This window comes from Bos grunniens, chromosome 6 (assembly GCF_055505025.1).
Source record: "Bos grunniens cultivar Pamir isolate PY7600 chromosome 6, Bosgru_T2T1.0, whole genome shotgun sequence".
Classification (NCBI taxonomy): domain Eukaryota; kingdom Metazoa; phylum Chordata; class Mammalia; order Artiodactyla; family Bovidae; genus Bos; species Bos grunniens.
In genome coordinates, this window is record NC_141170.1 from 59,546,807 (window position 1) to 59,568,557 (window position 21,751).

At 35.5% G+C, this 21,751-nt stretch overlaps 1 protein-coding gene and 1 non-coding gene across 6 annotated transcripts in view; both read left to right on the forward strand.

Moving 5' to 3' along the window:
• The window catches only part of PDS5A (PDS5 cohesin associated factor A), a 133,755-nt gene that overhangs the window by 74,165 nt on the left and 37,839 nt on the right, over positions 1-21,751 (forward strand). For 3 of the 5 annotated variants that reach the window (XM_086406072.1, XM_086406075.1, XM_086406074.1), the window contains exons 12-20: positions 2,615-2,766; positions 4,121-4,234; positions 6,130-6,211; positions 7,393-7,441; positions 7,670-7,809; positions 11,412-11,527; positions 13,268-13,513; positions 17,831-17,936; positions 19,999-20,159. In XM_086406072.1, the coding sequence (XP_086262198.1) occupies positions 2,615-2,766; positions 4,121-4,234; positions 6,130-6,211; positions 7,393-7,441; positions 7,670-7,809; positions 11,412-11,527; positions 13,268-13,513; positions 17,831-17,936; positions 19,999-20,159 (1,166 nt within the window). The remainder of the gene's footprint in view (positions 1-2,614; positions 2,767-4,120; positions 4,235-6,129; positions 6,212-7,392; positions 7,442-7,669; positions 7,810-11,411; positions 11,528-13,267; positions 13,514-17,830; positions 17,937-19,998; positions 20,160-21,751) is intronic. The other 2 variants (XM_086406076.1, XM_086406077.1) reach the window with 1 other exon arrangement.
• Positions 10,972-11,043, forward strand: TRNAG-CCC (transfer RNA glycine (anticodon CCC)). Its single transcript has one exon. It is a non-coding gene; the product is annotated as a tRNA-Gly (tRNA).

Consider the following 21,751-nt stretch of genomic DNA (forward strand, 5'->3'; position numbering starts at 1 on the left):
ATGAATCGCAGCACGCCAGGCCTCCCTATCCATTACCATCTCCCGGAGTTCACTCAAACATTGGATTCTGTAGCTTTTCATATCTTCAGTATGGGTTTTTAGCTCACCTTTACAAAACGAGCAGCAAAATTAAAGTTTTGTTTTACCTTTTCAGTTACATGATGAGTTTCAGAATACTGATCATCACCATTTGTTTGCTTTATAGTTAGCATTTGCGGAAGTATCTGTCTTGGAATATCGTACTTCCTGTAAAAGTGGTGTTTTCATATTGCTATGCTAAGCTTAGAGCCTTTGATGTTTAGTCATTGCTGCTGCTGCTGCTGCTAAGTCGCTTCAGTCGTGTCCAACTCTGTGTGACCCCGTAGACGGCAACCCACCAGGCTTCCCCATCCCTGGGATTCTCCAGGCAAGAACATTGGAGTGGGTTGCCATTTCCTTCTCCAATGCATGAAAGTGAAAAATGAAAGTGAAGTCTCTCAGTCATGTCCGACTCTTCGTGACCCCATGGACTGCAGCCCATCAGGCTCCTCTGTCTATAGGATTTTCTAGGCAAAAGTACTGGAGTGGGGTGCCATTTAGTCATTACTCTTTGTGTAATTTCCTGTATGTGGATGCAATTTAAAATGTGGGTTGATAAATGTAGTACTAAGAACAGTAATAGTTGCTAAGAAATAGTGTCAGCCATAAGGGACATATAGGCAAGGCAGGCTGATAAAACATGTTACTTATTAACATCTTTAAAAAAGGTTGCCTTTAAAAGTGTGCTATTTTATTTGAAGCACAGTTTTAAAAATCTCCTACCATCCTGAAACTAATGCAGTTTAGCTGTAATTTCAAGATAGAAAAGCAGTATCTTGCTATAGAAATATATAGCAAGATGCATTCTTTAAATTGTTTTGAAATAGTCATAGGAGACAGAGATATGTAAACACCATTTAACTTGTTCAGCTGTGTCATTAATTCTCCATCTGAAGAGTTTTTTCCCCCTGGCATTAATATAAATGAAATAACACTCCCTATTGCTTAGTTGTTAATCACCACCTCCCCAGCCCCCAAACCCGATTTCAAGTATTGCCATTTTTATTACTTCTTCCTTTTAGAAACATTTCACTTCTACTTCTGTCAGTGTTTGTTTATAATTTCAGGATGAGCTGAGTAAATGATTCTTGCTAACTGAGACTGTATGATATAGTCTTAATAAGGCCTATTGGACGTTTTAGGAACTGTTATTTTGGTGTAATGAATTAAATAACCTAGAGTATAGCCTTTATCGGAGAAGGCAGTGGGACCCCACTCCAGTAATTTTGCCTAGAAAATCCCATGGACGAGGAGCCTGGTAGGCTGCAGTCCATGGGGTCGCTAGAGTTGGACACGACTGAGTGACTTCACTTTCACTTTTTACCTTCATGCAATGGAGAAGGAAATGGCAACCCACTCCAGTGTTCTTGCCTGGAGAATCCTAGGGACAGGGTAGCCTGGTGGACTGCTGTCTATGGGGTCGCACAGGGTCGGTGGACACTACTGAAGTGACGCAGCAAAAAAAAAAATAGCCTTTCTAAATTTTGTTTTGTCTAAAAAGTGGGAATGAATTAAAATCTTCGATTTCACTGCTTACATTCTTTGGTTTCATGTTAGAAATGTCAAAATGCATCTTTTACTTGTTATATGGGAACAGTTTCATTTCACCAAATAAATAACCTAAAATTGAGAAAAGTATACCAAAAAAATTTCAAGAAAGTATTAAATAAACCAAAGATAAGTATACTCTGATTTATTAGAGATAAGTACCTTGTGGTTATTATTGTTCTTTTGTCTTTCTGACTCTAGATTTTTATAATCTCCTTTTCTGTCCACCCTCCTCTGATCACCTTTCTTCCCTTCTCTTAAACCCCTCCAATCTATTTAACTCCTAGTCTTTCATGAATTAGGGTGTGACTAGGTAACTGATTTGCCCTTTAGATTACAAAATAATAAAATTCACTTAAGACTATCACTAAGGTGCTTTCCAACTTTATAATTCAAACATTTTGATACCAAATTTTGCTTTTTTTATAATTGGAGGATAATTGCTTTACAATATTATTTTGGTTTCTGCCATACATCAACATGAATCAGCCATAGGTATACATATGTCTCTTCCCTCTTGAACCTCTCTTCAACCTCCCACCCCAATTTTGCTCTTCTTATTCTGAGTTAATATCAAAAGGGATATAACTAGGATAAAACATTCCAGATGATTCGGCTTTTGTTTGTAGACTGAATTGTATACTTTCTCTTATTTTTTAATCACTCCTAAAACTTGGCCAAATTTTTTTTTAGACAGAATCAAATGAGATTTTTGGTAAAATTTATTGTTGCTTGGCTTTGAAGAAAATAAAAAATTGATAGGTGATCTAGTAGTATTTGCACTGGATAATTTGCAAACTAGTCTGTTTTCTAAACAGAAACATAATCAAAATTGTTGTTTAAGTGATTTGTCTTTTATGAAAATAAGTATTGTGCTAATCTATGCACACCTAAATCTGTGCAACCTATTGGAATAAATCATAATTTTTGCCAGGTATTATACTAAAATTTGTTATCTAGCTCATCTAGTAAACTTTGTACTTTCTAGTGGCGAGTAAGAAAAGAAGCTATGATGGGTCTGGCTCAGCTTTATAAGAAATACTGTCTTCATGGTGAAGCAGGAAAGGAAGCTGCAGAGAAAGTCAGCTGGATAAAGGACAAACTTTTGCATATATATTATCAAAATAGCATCGATGACAAGTGAGTTCCATATGTTGGTAAAATGGATGAATATAAAAGTGTTTTTAATTTTTTAATATGGTTTCTGTTTGATTTTTTTCATAATACTTAGTTTCTAAGTTCAGAAATCACTTTCTGCATGTTTAGACATATCATGTTTAAATAAGACTATAGCCAGAATTATCAGTTAGCATAATAATTGTGAAATATAGGCAAGAGAGTTGGACTCAGACCAGAGACCAAGTGTTCATTCTACCCCTTATTAGATGAGCCTTCCTTACAGAATTGTCTTACGGATTAAATAATATAATGAATATAAAGACCCCTGGCCCACCACCTGGCAATGTAGCACTGTTTTTTAAGTGCTAGTTATTTTTCCTTTTTGCAACACTGTAAGTACCAATTGAGATATTACTGTTCTTTTTTTTTTTTTTTGAGGCATAATTGACGTATAGCATTATACTTCAAGTGTATAAGTGTTATGATTCTATATTTGTATATATTGCCAAATGATCACCTAGTAAGTCTAACTTCCATACCCATATATAGAAAATTCTTTTCTTGAGATGAGAACTTATGTTGTTTTCCCTTTCTGAATGTTACTCATAATTCTCTATTGGATTACAGTAATAATTTTGTTTTTTGCAAAATACTTCACAGTGTTTTATTGAGTTAGACTACTTTGACATTATTGATTATGTATTTCATTGGCTAATGAAGAATCCTTATATTTAATAAGGATTAAATAAGAATAATTTTATAATTATAATCCTTATAATAAGAACCTTTATTCTAGTGATGTTGAATAATAAATATAGGCTTAGCAAGAAGGATATTTGAATATGGTAACGAATTTAGAATGTGCAGTGAAGACAGATCTGCATAAGAGAAGCTGATTTTCAGGATGATGAAGGAAGATCACCTTGATTTTACAGAATGACAACATGGGAAAGGAGCCAGACTGTAATCAGAGGAAATTGATACATTTTTTGAGAATTAGTAATTCTTGATCGTAGCTTTATTTGTAATGTTAAATAATTTCTGATAGCTCCAGACTGATGATGACGAACAGGTGGAACAGGCTTAGCATCCTGTGCTTAGGAATAATATATAACCCTTTTAGAACAGATGTTTCAGGCTGACAAAGTGTAAAGCCACAAGTAACAACTGTAGCTCTAAATTTAAAAATAACTATACTTGTAAGGAAAAACATTGATCACATACTGATCTTTTCCATTTATTTGCACACATGGGTATCACCATTGGTATGGTATCTTTGTATGAGGTGGTTAAAATATAAAATGGCTTTTGCTTCTGAAAAACAGAATAATTTTGTTACTTGGGGTTTTTTTCTCTTTGTTTGTTTGCTTCATAGACTATTGGTAGAGAAAATCTTTGCTCAATATCTTGTCCCCCACAACCTGGAAACAGAAGAGAGAATGAAATGCTTGTATTATTTGTATGCTAGTTTGGATCCAAATGCTGTCAAGTAAGTTACTTTTTAAATGATTCTTGAATCTTTTATACAATTATTTATTTAATCATTTCTAATTGCTTCTTCTAGTTGAATCAAGAACCTCAGATAAATATTTATAGAGAAAATTTTTATCTAAATTCAAGTAAATTAAAGCAAAAATATTCCTATATGCATAGATATATTTGGCAACTGAGCAATATGGTTTCAGGAATTTAGAGAAGTCCCCATGTCAAAATTGTCTTTTGTGCACCTGTTGACTGGGATCTAAATCACGTTATTGGAGGTTTACCATACTAAGCCTAAGAAATAAGAACTGGTTCTTTGTCAGGAGAACATGTCCAGATCACTTCTGTGTAGAATAACTGTATGATTGATTGTCGAAACAAGTATTTTTGAGATTGAAAGAAGGCACTATTAATAATTTTGTTCAGACAGCCACCATAACTTAAATATCCCAGGCCACTTAGAATCTGTGGGCATTCCACTTTAATAAAGCTTTTAAAAAAGTAAGTAACTCCTCTTATTGAGAATTCTGATTCTCCTTAATAAGAACCTCAGTTATTACATTTACATATATATATATTACTTTAATTTCATATAATTTCAAATTTACAGAAAAGTTTCAAAAATAATAACAAAACTTTTTAAATCCCATTTAGTGAAATTCCTAATTTTTGACCATTTGCTTTATCATTTGTGCGTACTTTACATACGTACTTTCTTTGATCCATAGATAGTAATTTGCAGACACTGCATTCCTTTACATCTAATACATAGGTATTCCTTAATTACAAGGATATTCTTTTATATAACTAGAGTGCTTTCATTGAAAGTCAGGAGGTTTAATATTGATAAAATATTGTATAATCCAGTGTGTATTCAAATTTCCTCAATTGTCCAAATAATGTCCTTTATGGATTTTTGTTCCCTTTCTAGGATTACATGTTGCATGTTTAATTATCATGTCTCTAGTCTTTTTAAATTTGGAACCATTTCTCAGTTTGCCTTTGTCTTTTATGACTTGGACAGTTTTCAGAACAGTGTTGCATAGGTCAGTTATTTTATATAATGTTCTCTCAGTTCGGGTTCATTCAGTGTTTCCTCATTACTGGTTTGAGATTATGCGTTTTCAGCAGAAAGTCCACAGAGTAACATACCCTATTAGAAGACATCAGCCATCATTTTAAGGATTTGCAAGTAGTTCATAACGTTCACTGTAGATAGTAAATTCCAGGCCAGAGGTCTTGATCTCTGTTTATATTTGGCAAAGAGTACTCAGAAATAAACTAATTTTGAGCACCTGAAATTACAGAGTGGGTTTGTAAGAGAAGAAAATCTGCTATCACGGAGAGAAAAGAATCCAGAGTAAAGAAACTCAATTTAAATTTGGCATGTTTTGAATCCACATCATTTCCAAGAAATTCATTTTTGAAGTCATCTGCACTATTTCATGCATACCTCCTTAGCCTGGCCTTTCACGATCTGATCCTTTTCTATAATACTTTCCAGCTTCCTTATGCTCCCCTACTCATGTTCTGTCCTCCAAGCCTATAAATTTTTTTCATGTCCCTGTGTGTGCCATGTACTTTAATGACATTTTTCTCTCTGTTTGTAGCAGAACTTTCTGGCTACCTCTGCTTAGAATGTCTGAATTCCTTCAGTTTACTTGGCAAGATCCTATTCATCCTTGAAAACTTCTCAAATATTTTCTCTCATAAGAAGCCTTATGTTTACTATTGTAAACCAAACTGTCTTAATCCTAATAAGTAAATTTTCTGAAGCTTTAAATTTTAGGTAGATGTAGAAGAATGGCGTATCTACACCATGCAGTGAGAAAACTAGTAAAGTTGAATAATTACCAGTATTGTTATATTATGTATATTTTTCATATTTATAACTATTTACAGAGCTCTCAATGAAATGTGGAAGTGTCAGAACATGCTTAGAAGTCATGTACGAGAACTGTTGGATTTGCACAAGCAGCCTACAGTAGGTTCATGATTTGTTTAAATTCACAGTTTTAGTCATTGTTAATTTTTCTGTATAATGAAGCAAGCAAAAGGTATCTCAGCTGTTTTATATTCTAAATGTCAGTTAGTTTCTGTGGTTATCCAAGATAAATTTACATTTCACATGAATATTAAAAAAATATTTTTCACCATGAGCACAGAAATGGTGTTTTCTAGTATATCAAGTATTTTGACACTAAGAATTTATAGTTTATCAGTTTTCAAATAATTAGAATTAAATCTCAGTATAAAATTATATTAGAAGTCAAATTTTTTTCCTCTTTGACTTTTGGTCTGTCATTGTAGTATCAGTATCAAATCAGGTATCAATCCTTTGAAGATTCCAAAGTCAAATTAACAAAGAAATGCTGCCCAGCATTTTCTGAAGGTTGAAAAAAGAAACATAAATAATATAAATGCTTCTAAACATATTTGCTAGAGTAGGTGTACTTAGCCAGGGAACCATGCACAGAGACCCCCTCAGTGGCCATGGATGCCTAAAGCGAGTGTTGTCTTTTTTTTTTTTTTTTTTGGTAAATGACCATACAGTCTCTGGAATTGCTTAACTCTGCCTCTGTGGTGCAGAAACAGTCACAGATAGTTCATAAATGAATGGGCATGATTGTGATCCAACAAAACTTTAAAAAAAGTGGGAAGTCCATGGGATCATACAGATTCATTAATAAAAGAGTACTCTTGTAATGGAGGAAAGGGCAGTAGGAAGGAAGGTGATACATTAATTAATGGGCCACAGAATAGCTAGTAGAACTATTCAGAAAGAAATTTTTTCTACTTTACACATTTTTAGCTAATTTTATTTGGTGTATAGTTTCACAGTAATTTTGATACGATAATTGTTTTCATTATTTTCTGTTCTGTTTTCTGACAAGATAATTTCCCTATGAAAGTTATATAACTTTCAAAATTTTTAAAATACCTTCCTGCTGGCATTTCCTTTCCTTCTGTTTGTGCTAGTTTAATAGTTGTTACTCCATGGTTGTTTGTTATCTGCATAGGCTGTAGATATGGTAAGCCATTTCCTACTGGGTATATTATGATGGATTTTTTTAACTTAAGAAAATGTATAATACTGAGTGTAGGTTTTCTTAATGAAATTTTGTTAGCACATATGACGTCATTTGTTTCTGTTTTAAATTTCAGTCAGAAGCTAACTGTTCTGCTATGTTTGGAAAACTGATGACCATAGCAAGTGAGTATGTTTATTCACTTTGTAGGTTTATAGCAGACATCAAATAATTTACCCAGTGGAACTATCAGTTTAATACTTATTTAGTTAAGAAAAAATAATCCTTAATAATTTTATTTCTAAGGCCCATATAGTCTTATCTTTTGGTAGGACAGCAGTATTTTTTAAGACAGCTTGGTTTTAGTTTAGTAGTTTTTCTTTTGCAGTATTGTTTCTTTTTTAATCTTCTAGAGAATTTGCCTGATCCTGGGAAAGCACAAGATTTTGTGAAGAAATTTAACCAAGTTCTCGGTGATGATGAGAAACTGCGATCTCAGTTGGAGTTGTTAATCAGTCCAACCTGTTCGTGCAAACAGGCAGATGTTTGTGTGGTTAGTAAATTATACTTCTGTATTTGTTCTTCTAGCTTTGCTTATAAAAACTTAGATTTCATTAAAATCTGCTTTACATAAATTATTTTATTTGTGTGAATGTAACAGTATTGTGAGCTCTGAATCACCTAGGAGTACATCTGTGGTCGACTTAGTTCTCTTTACTTGTCACTAGTCAGTCAAATTCCAGGAAAAACACTAGAGAAGTAAGCCAGGGAGATTGGTCCTAGGAATCGAGCAAGATAAAATTATTTGTATTTAGTAGACACTTATTAGATAAATCAGAATTTTCTAGTGTGTGTGTATTCTCCCATGTATCAGCATGAGAAAAGCCCTTGTCAGTATATCAGCAATAGTTCAGTTGCCATATACACATTTATAAACAAGGTAATTCCTGTTTAGGCTTTTGTCTTCATTCTATTTTTAGACTATTTTATAGAAAACCAGTTGTTGACAATACCCATGGAAAAATTCATTCATTTACTTACCATTTTATGAGACAGTTTCTAATTTCATCTTTACCGTTTACTACTGGTGTGACCTTTAGCAAGTTGTTTAGTATTTTTGAGATTCATTTTTTTCATCTCTAAATGTTAACAATCTCACAGGGTTGTTAAGAGGATATAGATAGATATGGATATAGGTATCTTACCTAATACATGGTTCCAGACTGCCCTTTAGGATTTAAATATTAATAAATTTGTATTTCACATATATGACAGTATTACACATATATAACACAATACAGTATTACATATATATGCCAAACACTATGCTTGGGACCAGGCTTATACAGATGAATAAGAGAAAGAAAGTCATTTCAGTTATTTATGTCTAACTTTGCTCTAGAAAGATAATTATTTAAATATGTGATTAGGGATAAGGACTATAAACAGATGTATATACAAAGTCATTTGGGAGCATGGAATATGTTTTTTTTTTTCCTCAGTGTAATAGGCATACAGGGTCTAGTAGGCATATAGGGACTATAAACAGATGTATATACAAAGTCATTTGGGAGCATGGAATATGTTTTTTTTTTTTCTCAGTCTAATAGGCATATAGGATCTTAAAAGAGTAGTAATTAGGAAGAGGTGGGAGGAAGCCAGTTTAGGGAAGAGAGCAGTGGATTCTTCCATTGTACCTAGGGATGTGAATGTCACAAGTGCCCAAAATAACCTTGTCTTTGCACTTCTGAATGGGATGGTTTGCTGAGAACATTTAAAGGTTTCATTTACTTCTTGGTATTTAGAATTCCAGTTCCAGAATACTGTGTTCTGCTGGGTATCTACTAATATAATTGGATCATAGAATGAAATGGCTTGAAAAATACCATAGAGATAACTGGTTTAACCACTTCATTTTACAGATAAAGATTACATTTTAAAGAGGTGAAGTGTCTCATCCAGTGTTTCACAGCTAGTGACTGAGCTTCAGGTAGAGTCCAGATCTTAATAGACCCATGACAGTGTTCTTTCTACATATTTCATCATTTGCAAGAACCCAATCAAGTGGTACTTTTTGGTCTGAGAAAAACAGGACTTGAGTTTGAAAAGTGATAGTAACGTGATTCCTGCTATTTGTCAGAACAGATATATCTAAGAGCTTCCAAATCCAGAAAGTATATGCAAAGCAGATGTAAGGAAAACATCTCAGGGTGATTGATGGTAGGAAGCAGGAGACTAGAGATGTAGAAAGTCTTTTTTTTTTTTGAACGTGTAAAGGAAACTTTATTTGTTGCTGCCTACTTGCCACATACTAATTTGGCTTGTTGCTTATCCCCAGTATAAGCTTACATTTAGGATTATGACAGATATACTTTTTAAAAATAATTGTTATGAGAGATTACCTAAATATTACATACATAAAATGTGGTTTGAAGAATTACTTAAATATATTATTATTTATATACATTGGTATATTTTATATAGTGCTATCACTGTGCTTAAATGTGATTTACTCTTTTTCCTGTTAGCATTTCCTTTATTTTTCCTGTACTTATATGTATTACCATAAGTCTTTTCTAATGCCTAGTTCTTTCATTTTTTAATACTGACTATATAGTTTGCCTAGCAGTTTTCCAATGGCATAGTTGTTGTTAGACAATCACTGACTTTATCGTATGTTAAAGCAAGTAAACTTTATACCTAGTGGGAGAAAACCCCCTCTTTAGGAAGACTTGCACAAAGTAAGTCTGATTTCAAAAGATAATACAAAATTAATGTTAAATATCTATCTGTAGTATAGACCAAAGTGTATAAGGACCTAAGCACTGACTAAAATATTTATTTTCTCAAATGCTGAAACTTTGCTGAGTTAATTACTACTTGCAAAATAAATCAAGCACTTCCTAGTGACTAATAAATTTTCTTCTGAATCTCAGTCCTTTGGATTTTTACTCTCTAATAGCAAACATGGATGCTATCTAATTTAATATGACCTTCATAATTAATTTGTGTCAACGTGTCACTGAGGGACTTCCCAGGTGATCCAGTGGCTAAGACTCCTTGCTGCCAATGCAGGGGTCCAGGGTTCATTCCCTAATTAGGGAACTAGATCCCAAATGTTGCAACTAAGACCCAGCAAAGCCAAATTAATTAATTTTTTTTTTAAGTCACTGAAAGTACGACAGAAATTTGTTTCCTTTATCCCCTTGGACACATTTCCTTAAATTTTTTTTTTTTTTCATGAAAAAACTAATAAATAGAGTGACTATTATTTGTTATATTGCTTTATAGTTTGGAAAGCAAATGTGCTTTATCTTCTCAACTAACATTTCCACTTATTCATCAGAAATAATCAATGAAAATACTTGTTATTAATGTAAATTTCTTTCTCTAGTACCCAACACATTATAAATTTAACCTTGTCTTTGGATGATTCAGTCTCTTACAATCATTAAGTCCTTATATTCTTTAGAAACTTGCAGCAATAATATCTTTTCTTTTGCAGGAACTCTTTGATATAATGTCACCATTTTTTAACTCAACTATGATCTTCCAGAACTGAAAAACTTCATACACTTAAAAGTCTTCTCCTCTTTTAAAAAAAAATTTGTTGACCAAAAGAAAAGTTTTTTCAGACTATGAAGTAAACCATTGAAACATGCCCATGACAGTATAAATTATTTTAATTTTTTCAAAAGTAGATACTAAAGGGACTTCCCTGGTGGTCCAGTGGTTAAGACTCTACACTCCCAATGCAGAGGCCCAGGTTTGATCCCTGGTCAGGGAACTAGATCCCACATGCTGCAACTAAGAACTGGTGCAGCCATTAAATAAATAAATGCATATCAGTTGTAAAAATATACAGCATTAAAGATTGTCTACTACGTAGTAATTTCATGAGAGAAATATGAGACAAAAGGTATAAATCATACCATGTTACCCCCCTTTTTTTCCTCTACAGTCTAGATTTTCTAGTGCTTGCCTAATGAGTATATCATTTTAGTCAGGGTATAAAGCAGAGAAAGTTTTTTTTTTTTTTCTTTTTTTACATCTGATGGTATTAAATCCTTAAATGCTTTTGATGCCTAGGATCATTTTTATTTTGAAAAACACGAAAGGATCGTACTTACAGTGAAACTCTTTCCCTTCCTATAGAGAGAAATAGCCCGGAAACTTGCCAATCCTAAGCAGCCAACAAATCCTTTTCTAGAGATGGTCAAATTTCTGTTGGAAAGAATTGCACCTGTGCACATTGATTCAGAAGCCATCAGGTAAACTAGGCGTTATATTCATTCATAAATAAAATATAATTTGAAACTACAGTGTTGTAAGTTTAAATTCTGGGTCCCCAACGAGACCTCAAAAGGTATACAGGGAACCTATATCATGTATCATTCAAGTTGAAAGAAAGACAGGCTCCTTTTCTGATCGTTGGTTTGTTTCATTACTTTTTATTTAATTTTAGAAAGAAATCTTGTGTTTATTTTTAGCTTGTATGTTCTCATTAAAGAAAACCTAGAACATAAGAAAATCTATAGCTATCATCAGCCTTTGAGTTTTCTTAAGTCTTTTCATGGCCTCATAAAGTTTTTTAGTATGTATTACATCACTGTTTACTTGAGATATGTGAGAAACAGAATAGCATTATGAAAGGAGCACAAGATTGCCATTAGACTAATCTGCTTTCAGAACACATCTGTTACCAATTTTTGGCTTTAATTTAGTTTTTAATTTATTTTTAACTTTAATAGGGGTATAACATCTCCTGGTGGATGAGTGTGAAAATTAGTAATAATATGTAAAAAATAAGCAGGCTAGCATCACAAACATTGACATCTATTGTCTTTGATTAATTGTTCCCATGATTTCATATGTTTCACTTATTTCTAATGATTTTCAATTGTAAACTTCTGAGAATACTTCTACCTTGTACTAACCATTTTTCCAGCTCATCAGCTATAAATCTTTCCATTTGGGGTTACTGACTAACATTTATTGATTCTCTTTTCTTTGAATTAGGAGACCTGGTTCTAGCCATTACTAGTACGTGACTCACTGTTTGGTTGTATTAAAATGCCAATCATATTAGTTTGCTATGGCTGCCATGGCAAAATACCACAGACTATGTGGCTTAAACAACAGAAATTTGTATTCTCACATTCTGGAGAGTAGCAGTCCATGATCAAGTTTGATTTCTCCTGGAGCCTCTCCATGGCATGCAGTTAACCTCCTCTTTGCTCTCCTCACACGTCTGTGTCCTGACCTCCTCTTCACATAAGAAAACAGCCATTTGGGATTATGGCCCACCCATCTGACCTCAGTTTACCTTAATTATCTCATTAAATAATTAAAATCTCATCTATTTCCAAGTAGTCACATTCTGAGGTGTCCTGGAGGTTAGGACTTCTACGTATGAATTTAGGGTATTCAATTCAATCCGTAATGGTGATGTTTGTTTTTTAACTAAGATCTTATCCTTTAATCTTATTAGCAAATAAGAAAGCTAAGGTTCTGAGAAAAACATGGTAGTTTTTTACAGCTGGGTGATAGCAAAAGGTATTTTGCTATTAATTTTTAATAGAGATACCCCACATCCAGGGGCAAAGGAGCAGCCCCAGCAGGATGGTAGGAGGGGCAAATTCGCATTTAGAATCAAACCCCATTCCCGCCGGAGATGCTCAGAGGGCTCAAACCAACCTTGTGTGCACCAGGACTCAGGGCCCTCACAGAGACGGACACGGAACTGTGTCTGAGCGTCTCCTATGGAGGTATGGGTCACTAGCGTCAGCTAGTGGAGGAGATGGAATTCCAGTTGGGCTATCTCAAATTGTGAAAGTGCTGTACTCAATATGTCAGCAAATTTGGAAAACTCAGTAGTGGCCACAGGATTGGAAAAGGTCAGTTTTCATTTCAATCCGAAAGAAAGGCAATGCCAAAAAATGCTCGAACTACCGCACAATTGCCCTCATCTCACACACTAGTAAAGTAATGCTCAAAATTCTCCAAGCCAGGCTTCAACAGTACATGGACCATGAGCTTCCAGATGTTCAGGCTGGTTTTACAAAAGGCAGAGGAACCAGAAATCAAATTGCCAACATCCTCTGGATCATCGAAAAAGCAAGAGAATTCCAGGAAAACATCTATTTCTGCTTTATCGACTATGCCAAAGCCTTTGACTGTGTGGATCACCACAAACTGTGGAAAATTCTGAAAGAGATGGGAATACCAGACCACCTGACCTGCCTCTTCAGAAATCTGTATGCAGGCCTTTTCTTGTTTTTAATGGAGTGATTTTAAATATTTAAATACCGTTAAAGGGTACTAAGTGGTATTTTACTGGTAGTCCAGTGGCTAAGACTCCAGGCAGGGGCCGTGGTTTGATCTCTAGTTGGGGAACTAAATCCTACATGCTGCAACTAAGAGTTTGTATGCCACAACTGAAAGTTCGAATGCTGTAACTAAAGATCCCACTGCTGCTGCTGCTAAGTCACTTCAGTCGTGTCCAACTCTGTGTGACCCCAGAGACAGCAGCCCACCAGGCTCCCCCGTCCCTGGGATTCTCCAGGCAAGAACACTGGAGTGGGTTGCCATTTCCTTCTCCAAAAGATCCCATAGGGCACAGCTATTGGTAAGACACGGTATCGCGAAATAAATAATTTTTTTAAGATACTAAAAGAAAAGAGGTTGAAGATAGGTTAAGGGGAATAGAAGTATGATGGAGCACCATCAGTAAGAAAATGGACCAGTAAGAAGAAAATCTTCCCCTATGGTGTTAAAAAATGATAGATACAAATTAAAGGAAGTTATAAAATAGGAAAATTACAGTTTTCCCTAAAAGCTCCATTGTTCTCCTTTAGGTCAAAAGTTAGATAGTCTACTCAGTGGAAGAATTTAAAAAGGAGACCTGAGTTCGAATGATAAAGATTTAGAGCAGTTGTTACAGGATAGGAAAGAAAAGGACACATGGAAGATATCCAAGCAGTTTTGAACATGCATTTGGATTGGTGATGATCTTTTGCTTCATCATACTCTGTGAAATATTTGGAGTATGTATTATTTATCTGATTTACAGATCAGTAATACTGCTTTCACGAAAAGAAGAATTATAGTTCTGGCTTCAAGATTTGGATCTGCCTCATACAACTTTTTGACTTAATAATGGTGATCCCACCCACACCGTAATGAAAGCAAATTATACCTGCCTTGTTTTACACTGTAGTTCCAGGATAGACCCTAAGACTTAGTTCACAATAGGTAGTCAGTAAATACGTATTAAATAAATGCATGCACTGACAATTATGAGTAGTCAGATACATGTATAAATTTTATCAAATATTTGTAGTTTTATTTATAAATTCACGTGTTTTATGGGATTTCCTTCTAGTAGCTTAAATCAGAATATTTTTTTCAAAATGGAAATAATTTTTTAAAAAATACATGTCATTGGTGAAAAAGTTGGCTTAAAGCTCAACATTCAGAAATCTAAGATCATGGCATCCAGTCCCATCATTTCATGGCATCCAGTCCCATCACTTCATGGCAAATAGATGGGGAAAGAGTGGAAACAGTGTCAGACTTCATTTTTGGGGGCTCCAAAATCACTGCAGATGGTGATTGCAGCCATGAAATTAAAAGACGCTTACTCCTTGGAAGGAAAGTTATGACCAACCTAGACAGCATATTAAAAAGCAGAGATGTTACTTTGTCAACAAAGTCCATCTAGTCAAGGCTATGGTTTTTCCAGTAATCATGTATGGATGTTAAGAGTTGGACTATAAAGAAAGCTGAGCACCGAAGAATTGATGCTCTTGAACTGTGGTGTTGGAGAAGACTCTTGAGAGTCCTTGGACTGCAAGGAGATCCAACTAGTCCATCCTAAAGGAGATCAGTCCTGGGTGTTCATTGGAGGGACTGATGCTGAAGCTGAAACTCCAATATTTGGCCACCTAATGCGAAGAGCTGACTCATTTGAAAAGACCCTGATCCTGAGAAAGATTGAGGGCAGAAGGAGAAGGGGACAACAGAGGATGAGATAGCTGCATGGCATCACCGACTCGATGGACATGAGTTTATGTAAACTCCGGGGTACTGACTAAAATTAAAAATGCTGACTATAGAGGGGCTTCCTGGTGGCTAAGAATCTTGCCTGTCAGTGCAGGAGACATGAGTTTGATCCCTGTTCTGGGAAGATCCCGCGTGCTGCGGAGCAGCTAAGCCCATATGACACACAACTATTGAGCCTGGGCTCTGAGCCTAGAAACTGTAGAATACTGAGCCCTTGTGCCCAAACTACTGAAACCCAAATGCCCTAGAGGTCATGCTCTGCAACAAGAGAAACCACCGCAATGAGAAGCCTGTGTACCACCACTAGAGAGTAACCCCCGCATTCTGCAACTAGAGAAAAGTCTGAGCAGCGACAAGGACACAGCATAACCAAAAATAAAAATTTTTTTTCTAATTGCTGACTATACAAAGTGTTGATGTATACGTAACTAACAGTGTGTTGGTGATGTTGAAAGCAGTGTTTTAGCATCAGATTATCTCAACATTGTCTCAACTCAGAAATCCCAATATTAGACATTTGCCTATAAGAAAGTGAAGTGAAGTCACTCGGTCGTGTCCGATTCTTTGTGACCCCATGGACTGTAGCCCACCAGGCTCCTCCACCCATGGGATTCTCCAGGCAAGAGTACCGGAGTGGGTTGCCATTTCCTTCTCCAGGGGATCTTCCCGGCCCAGGGATCAAACCCAGGTCTCCTGCATTGTAGGCAGACACTTTACTGTCTGAGCCACCAGGGAAGCCCCGCGTATAAGAAAGGAAGACGTCATTATGTCTTTGGGTTTCCCTGTTGGCTCAACAGTGAAAGAATCTACCTGCAATGCAGGAAACACAGGTTTGACCCCTGGGTCAGGAAGATCCCTTGGATAAGGAAATGGCAACCCACTCCAGTAGTCATTCCTGGGAAATTCTATGAACAAAGGAGCCTAACAGGCTATAGTTCATGGAGTCACAGGGTCAGACATGACTTAGCAGCTAAACCACCACCGCTACTTGTGTTTAAAGTGTAAATACCCAGAAGTCCATCAGTTGGTAATTGGATAAAAATAACTGTGGTATATCTATACAACGAAGTACTTACCAGCAATAGAGAGGAAGTTCATTTCAGTGGTTCACACTGATCCTATGCAACAACATGGAGGAGTCTCAAAAGCATTATGTCACATAGAAGTTGTCAAACACAAAATATATAAAATTTTATAAAAGGTAAAATTCTAGTGGCAGAAAGTTGATCAGTTATTGCCAGAGTAGGAAAAGGGAATTAACCACAGAAGAAGTGTAAGGTAGGTTTTTGTGGTGATGACAGTTGTTTGATGTATATATCGCTACAGTGATTCACCACTTTATTTATACCCACTAGAATGGCTATGATCAAAGAGTTGAGTTGGAAGGAATGTAGAAAAATTGGAACCTTCATGTATTGCTAATGGGTGTAAATGTTGGAGGTGCTTTGGAAAGCAGTTGGACAGTCCTCCAAAAGTTAAGCCTGGAGGTACCGTATGTGTGGGCATGTGCTCAGTCGTGTCCAGCTCTTGTGACCCATGGAGTGTAGCCCACGGGAGTGGGTTGCTGTTTCCTCCTCCAGAGTATCTTCCTGACCCAGGGGAAGATGAACCTTGAGAACTCCATTTATATGAAGTATTCAGAATTGGCAAATATATATAGCAGCACAAAGTAGATTAGAGGATGCTTAGGGCTGAAGGAGTTGGAGGTGAATAAGGAGTGACTCCTAATGGAAATTGGACACAACTGAGCACACACACACCTACTGGGGAAGGGGGTTTGTTTTGAGGTAGGGTGAAAGCTAAGTTTGTTGAATATTTGCCTGTACTGGGAGATCACTAACAAGGAAATGAAATCTCAAGAACAAAGATCGTGTTTGTTTTAACTTAAAATAGTATCTTGTTGAACAGGTAGTTTCTAGTTTGTGGCGGTTAGTTGTATTTGAAAAACTAATAATGTTGAACATTAAATACTTTTTAATTGTTGATTCTGTGTGTGGATATATAGAGAGAGCACAATGCTTCTCATGAATTGCTTTCAATTTCTTTGCTATAAATCTCTAGGAGTGGTATTAGTGATTCAATAAATTAATTATGTGATTAATTCAATGCCTTTGCTCATTATGTGTTTACTATTTGTTTTTTATTTTGAGTGAGTTCTCATTTGTCTATTTAGCAACTGCTATCCTAACGTTTTTCTTAAAATTTCAAACAATCTCCATTTATGGATATGAATATTACATTGCTTATACTTAAAAATACACACTTCTGATACATTTGACAATTTTGTTGCTTTTCATTAGAATTACTGTTATACATGGATGGGAGGATAAACTAAAAATAAGCTCATTTGTCATGTAGAGAGGGAAGTTTAAAAAATCACAAAATTACTTTTTCTTCCAGAAAATATTTAATTTGATGTTCATAGAGTCTGTATATGTCTGCTACAATGCAATTAAGATATAGTTACTAATCTAGTAGTGTTACTAATTTAGATTGTCTTATTTTAATAGTGCACTGGTAAAACTGATGAATAAATCAATAGAAGGGACAGCAGATGACGAAGAGGAGGGTGTAAGTCCAGATACAGCTATTCGTTCAGGACTTGAACTTCTTAAGGTATTTTGTCTTAAAACAGCTTGTCTTTTCTGCAGTCATTTTTTTTTAATTGGCGGAAAATTGCTTTACTGTTTTGTGTTGGTTTCTGCCATACAACAGTGCAAATCAGTCATAATTTTATATATATATATCCTTTCCCTCCTGAACCTTCCTCCCCTCACCTCGTCCCTCCCCTTTAGGTCATCATAGAGCACCCGGCTGAGTGGGCTCCCTTTGTTATTTAGCAACATCCCACTGACTGTTTTACACCTGATAGTGTATATTTGTCAATACCACTTTCTCAATTTCTCCCACCCTCAACTTCCCCAGCTGTGTCCACAAGTCTGTTCTTTACTAGGCTTGTCAGTACCATTTTTCTAGATGCCATATGTATTCTGCAGTTATAATATGAATCACCTTAAAGATATGCAAGGGTCAGGCTTTATTTCATTGGAAGTATTCAAAAGATTAAAATTTGTAATACAGCATTTTATAAAAATAACATGTTTTCTGAATTATACTAATGTAATTATTTTACATTATAATATTTTTGGAGTTTTGCTGTTTCATTCATTCATCATGTGCATGCCTGCTATGCTTATAACAGTATGTGCTAAATGATTTAGTCTTACCTTTCAAATAACCTGCATATTGGTTAGTAGGATTGCTCACAGGAATTACTGTAAGACATCATTTATCTGATTGGGATTTTTTTTTTTTTTAACAAATGGTAAACAGATGCCAAAGAGGTCAGAGAACTGAACAATTAGTAAGAGACATAATTTAATCTAGAGGGGGAGCACAGCATCATCAAAGAGAATAATTTAGGACATGTTTTAGGGATTGTGAATGTAGCCTGAGTAGTTAGAATTATTGCTTTGAGGAGTGATGGAAGACAAGATTGTTTCCAGATTGTGGAAATAAAATTTTTTTTTACAGGGGAAAATCATCTTTAAGGCAAACATTTTTAATAGGTTTGATTCAGCTTTTCAAATTTAAATCCTCATTTTTCTCTGAATTTTTAAAACCTCATAAGTAAATATTATCACTCTGAACCCTACCAAAGTTCTCTCTCCACTTTATAACCCATTTAAAAAATTCTTATATAATAAGTTAATGAGGGCTACATACTCCATTCCCCTACCTCCTTATTTTTCTTTTAGGCCTTATTCCATGTATCAGGCTGACTAAATTGTTTCTGCTTCATGGAAGGTAAACTTTGTAGACACATTATTTCTAACTTAAAGATAGAAATTCCTTAAAGATAGCCTAGAACTTATGTCTTAATAAATAAAGGGAACAATTATTTGTATGTTTGTAATCATGATTAAAATTTTCCAATAATGACTTCAGTTCGTTCAGTTCAGTCACTCAGTCGTGTCTGACCCTTTGCGACCCCATGATTCGCAGCACGCCAGGCCTCTTTGTCCATCACCAACTCCCGGAGTTCACTCAGACTCACGTCCATCGAGTCAGTGATGCCATCCAGCCATCTCATCCTCTGTCGTCCCCTTCTCCTCTTGCCCCCAATCCCTCCCAGCATCAGAGTCTTTTCCAATGAGTCAACTCTTCGCATGAAGTGGCCAGAGTACTGGAGTTTCAGCTTTAGCATCATTCCTTCCAAAGAAATCCCAGGGCTGATCTCCTTCAGAATGGACTGGTTGGATCTCCTTGCAGTCCAAGGGACTCTCATGATTAAAATTTTCCAATAATGACTACTTATGAGTAAATTTTTTGTGATGGATTTCACTTAAAATATTTTCTTATAGAGTATCTTTTGCCAGTGAAATAAAGCCTAGTGTTAGCATTTTGTTCCCATCTATCACTCCCATGAAAAAGGAGCCACATTTCCCACATTCCCCGTATCAGAATAGACTAAGAGGTAGGGAAGAAAACAGGACCAGGGCTGTCGGTCAAGAACTGTTAGCCACAACTCGCCTCCAGGGAGGCTACAAGATACAATCTTGATTGTGTTGCTAGCATATGCAGCTCATGATTTAAAATTTTATTTCTAGTAGAAAACAGTTCTTTTAATGGATTATAACCATTGTGTGAACTTAAAACATTATATCTGTTCCTTTAGGTTCTGTCTTTCACACATCCTACCTCGTTCCACTCTGCAGAGACATATGAGTCCCTGTTGCAGTGCCTCAGAATGGAAGATGACAAGGTAGCAGAAGCCGCCATACAGATTTTTAGAAACACAGGCCACAAAATAGAAACAGACCTACCCCAGATACGGTCGTGAGTATGCTTTTTCTTATGATCAACACAAGAGTTTTCCAAGTGTGGGAATCTTAGGGTCATTGTTTCTCTTAGGAAGATACGGAGGAGGAAGGATGACTTTTATTTAGAAGCTGCTTTTCTGTATCCTCTGTTTTCATCTTTTCTCTGTCTGACTTATCTCCTCTACCATTTGAATATGGGCGGAGGAACAACCTAAAACTTTTATTTTAAATATTAATATTAATTATCAAAAGTTACCACAGAATTTAGGATTAATACATCTTTCTAATTTATTTATTTTTCTCCAACTCCAAATTCAGTAGGTACTGCCTTCATATCTCACTCAAGAATTATATAATCAAAGGTGCTTAATGAAGTGTTCATTATTTGCTTAGTTGTTGGTCATGGTTCTTTTCTCTCTCTAGATTACTTCCCCTCTCCTCATACGAATGAAGTACATTTTGGTATTTTTACTTTGGCAGCTTTAAGAGGTTGCCTTAGGATCAGAATTTGTACTGAGAGTGTGATTTAGACATAAGACACGGGAGATGTCTTGGAGGAAGAGCACGTTGCTGATAGCTATTGTATTCAGATGTTCAAGGTATTTATGTAAATGGTTTGAGGTAAATTCAAATCAAACCCATTTTCCTCATGATATATTAATAGAATAAGAGAATTCATGACTCCTTAAGTTTTTATTGGATTTTTGAGCTAATAGTTTAATTTGAGAAATAATTCAACATTTATTGTATATCCTTTTCATTGTCAGCACTGTAGTGGCTAATGTAAAAGATTACCACTATCAGTCTCTGCTGTCAAGGAGTTTATACTCTAGAAATGATAATTTTTATCTTTGTACATTATAGAAAAAATGACACAGTGGGCTAAAGTTACTGTGAATTTTACAAAATGGGAAAATCTATACTTTTTTAAAGGTGAAGGATGTACTTAAAGGAATTCTATCCCAGAAGGAACAGTAGAAGAGGTAACTTTGGACATGACGACTAAAACCTCTTGTTCTTAAGACTTGTTGCTCAGTCGATAAGTGGTATCTGACTCTTTGTGACGCCGTGAACTGCAGCATACCAGGCTTCCCTTTCCTTCATTATCTCCCAGAGTTTGTTCAAACTCATGCCCACTGAGTCAGTGATGCCATCCAACCATCTCATCCTCTGTTACCCCCTTCTCCTACCCTCAGTCTTTCCCAGCATCAGTGTCTTTTCCAGTGAATTGGCTCTGCGTATCAGGTGGTCAGAATATTGGAGCTTCAGCTTCAGCATCATTTCTTCCAGTGAATATTCAGAGTTGATTTCCTTCAGGATTGACTGATTTAATCTTCTGTCTAAGGGACTTTTTATGAGTCTTCTGCAGCACCACAATTCAGAAGCATCAGTTCTTCAGCACTCAACCTTCTTTATGGTCCAACTCTCATATCCATACATGACTACTGGAAAAACCATAGCTTTGACTATACAGACCTTTGTCGGCAGTGATTTCTCTGCTTTTTAATATACTATCTAGGTTTGTCATAGCTTTTCTTAAGACTAGTCAGGAAGGAAGGACGGAATTATTGAAAAAGCAGAGAAGCACAACACTGCAGACCTCAATAA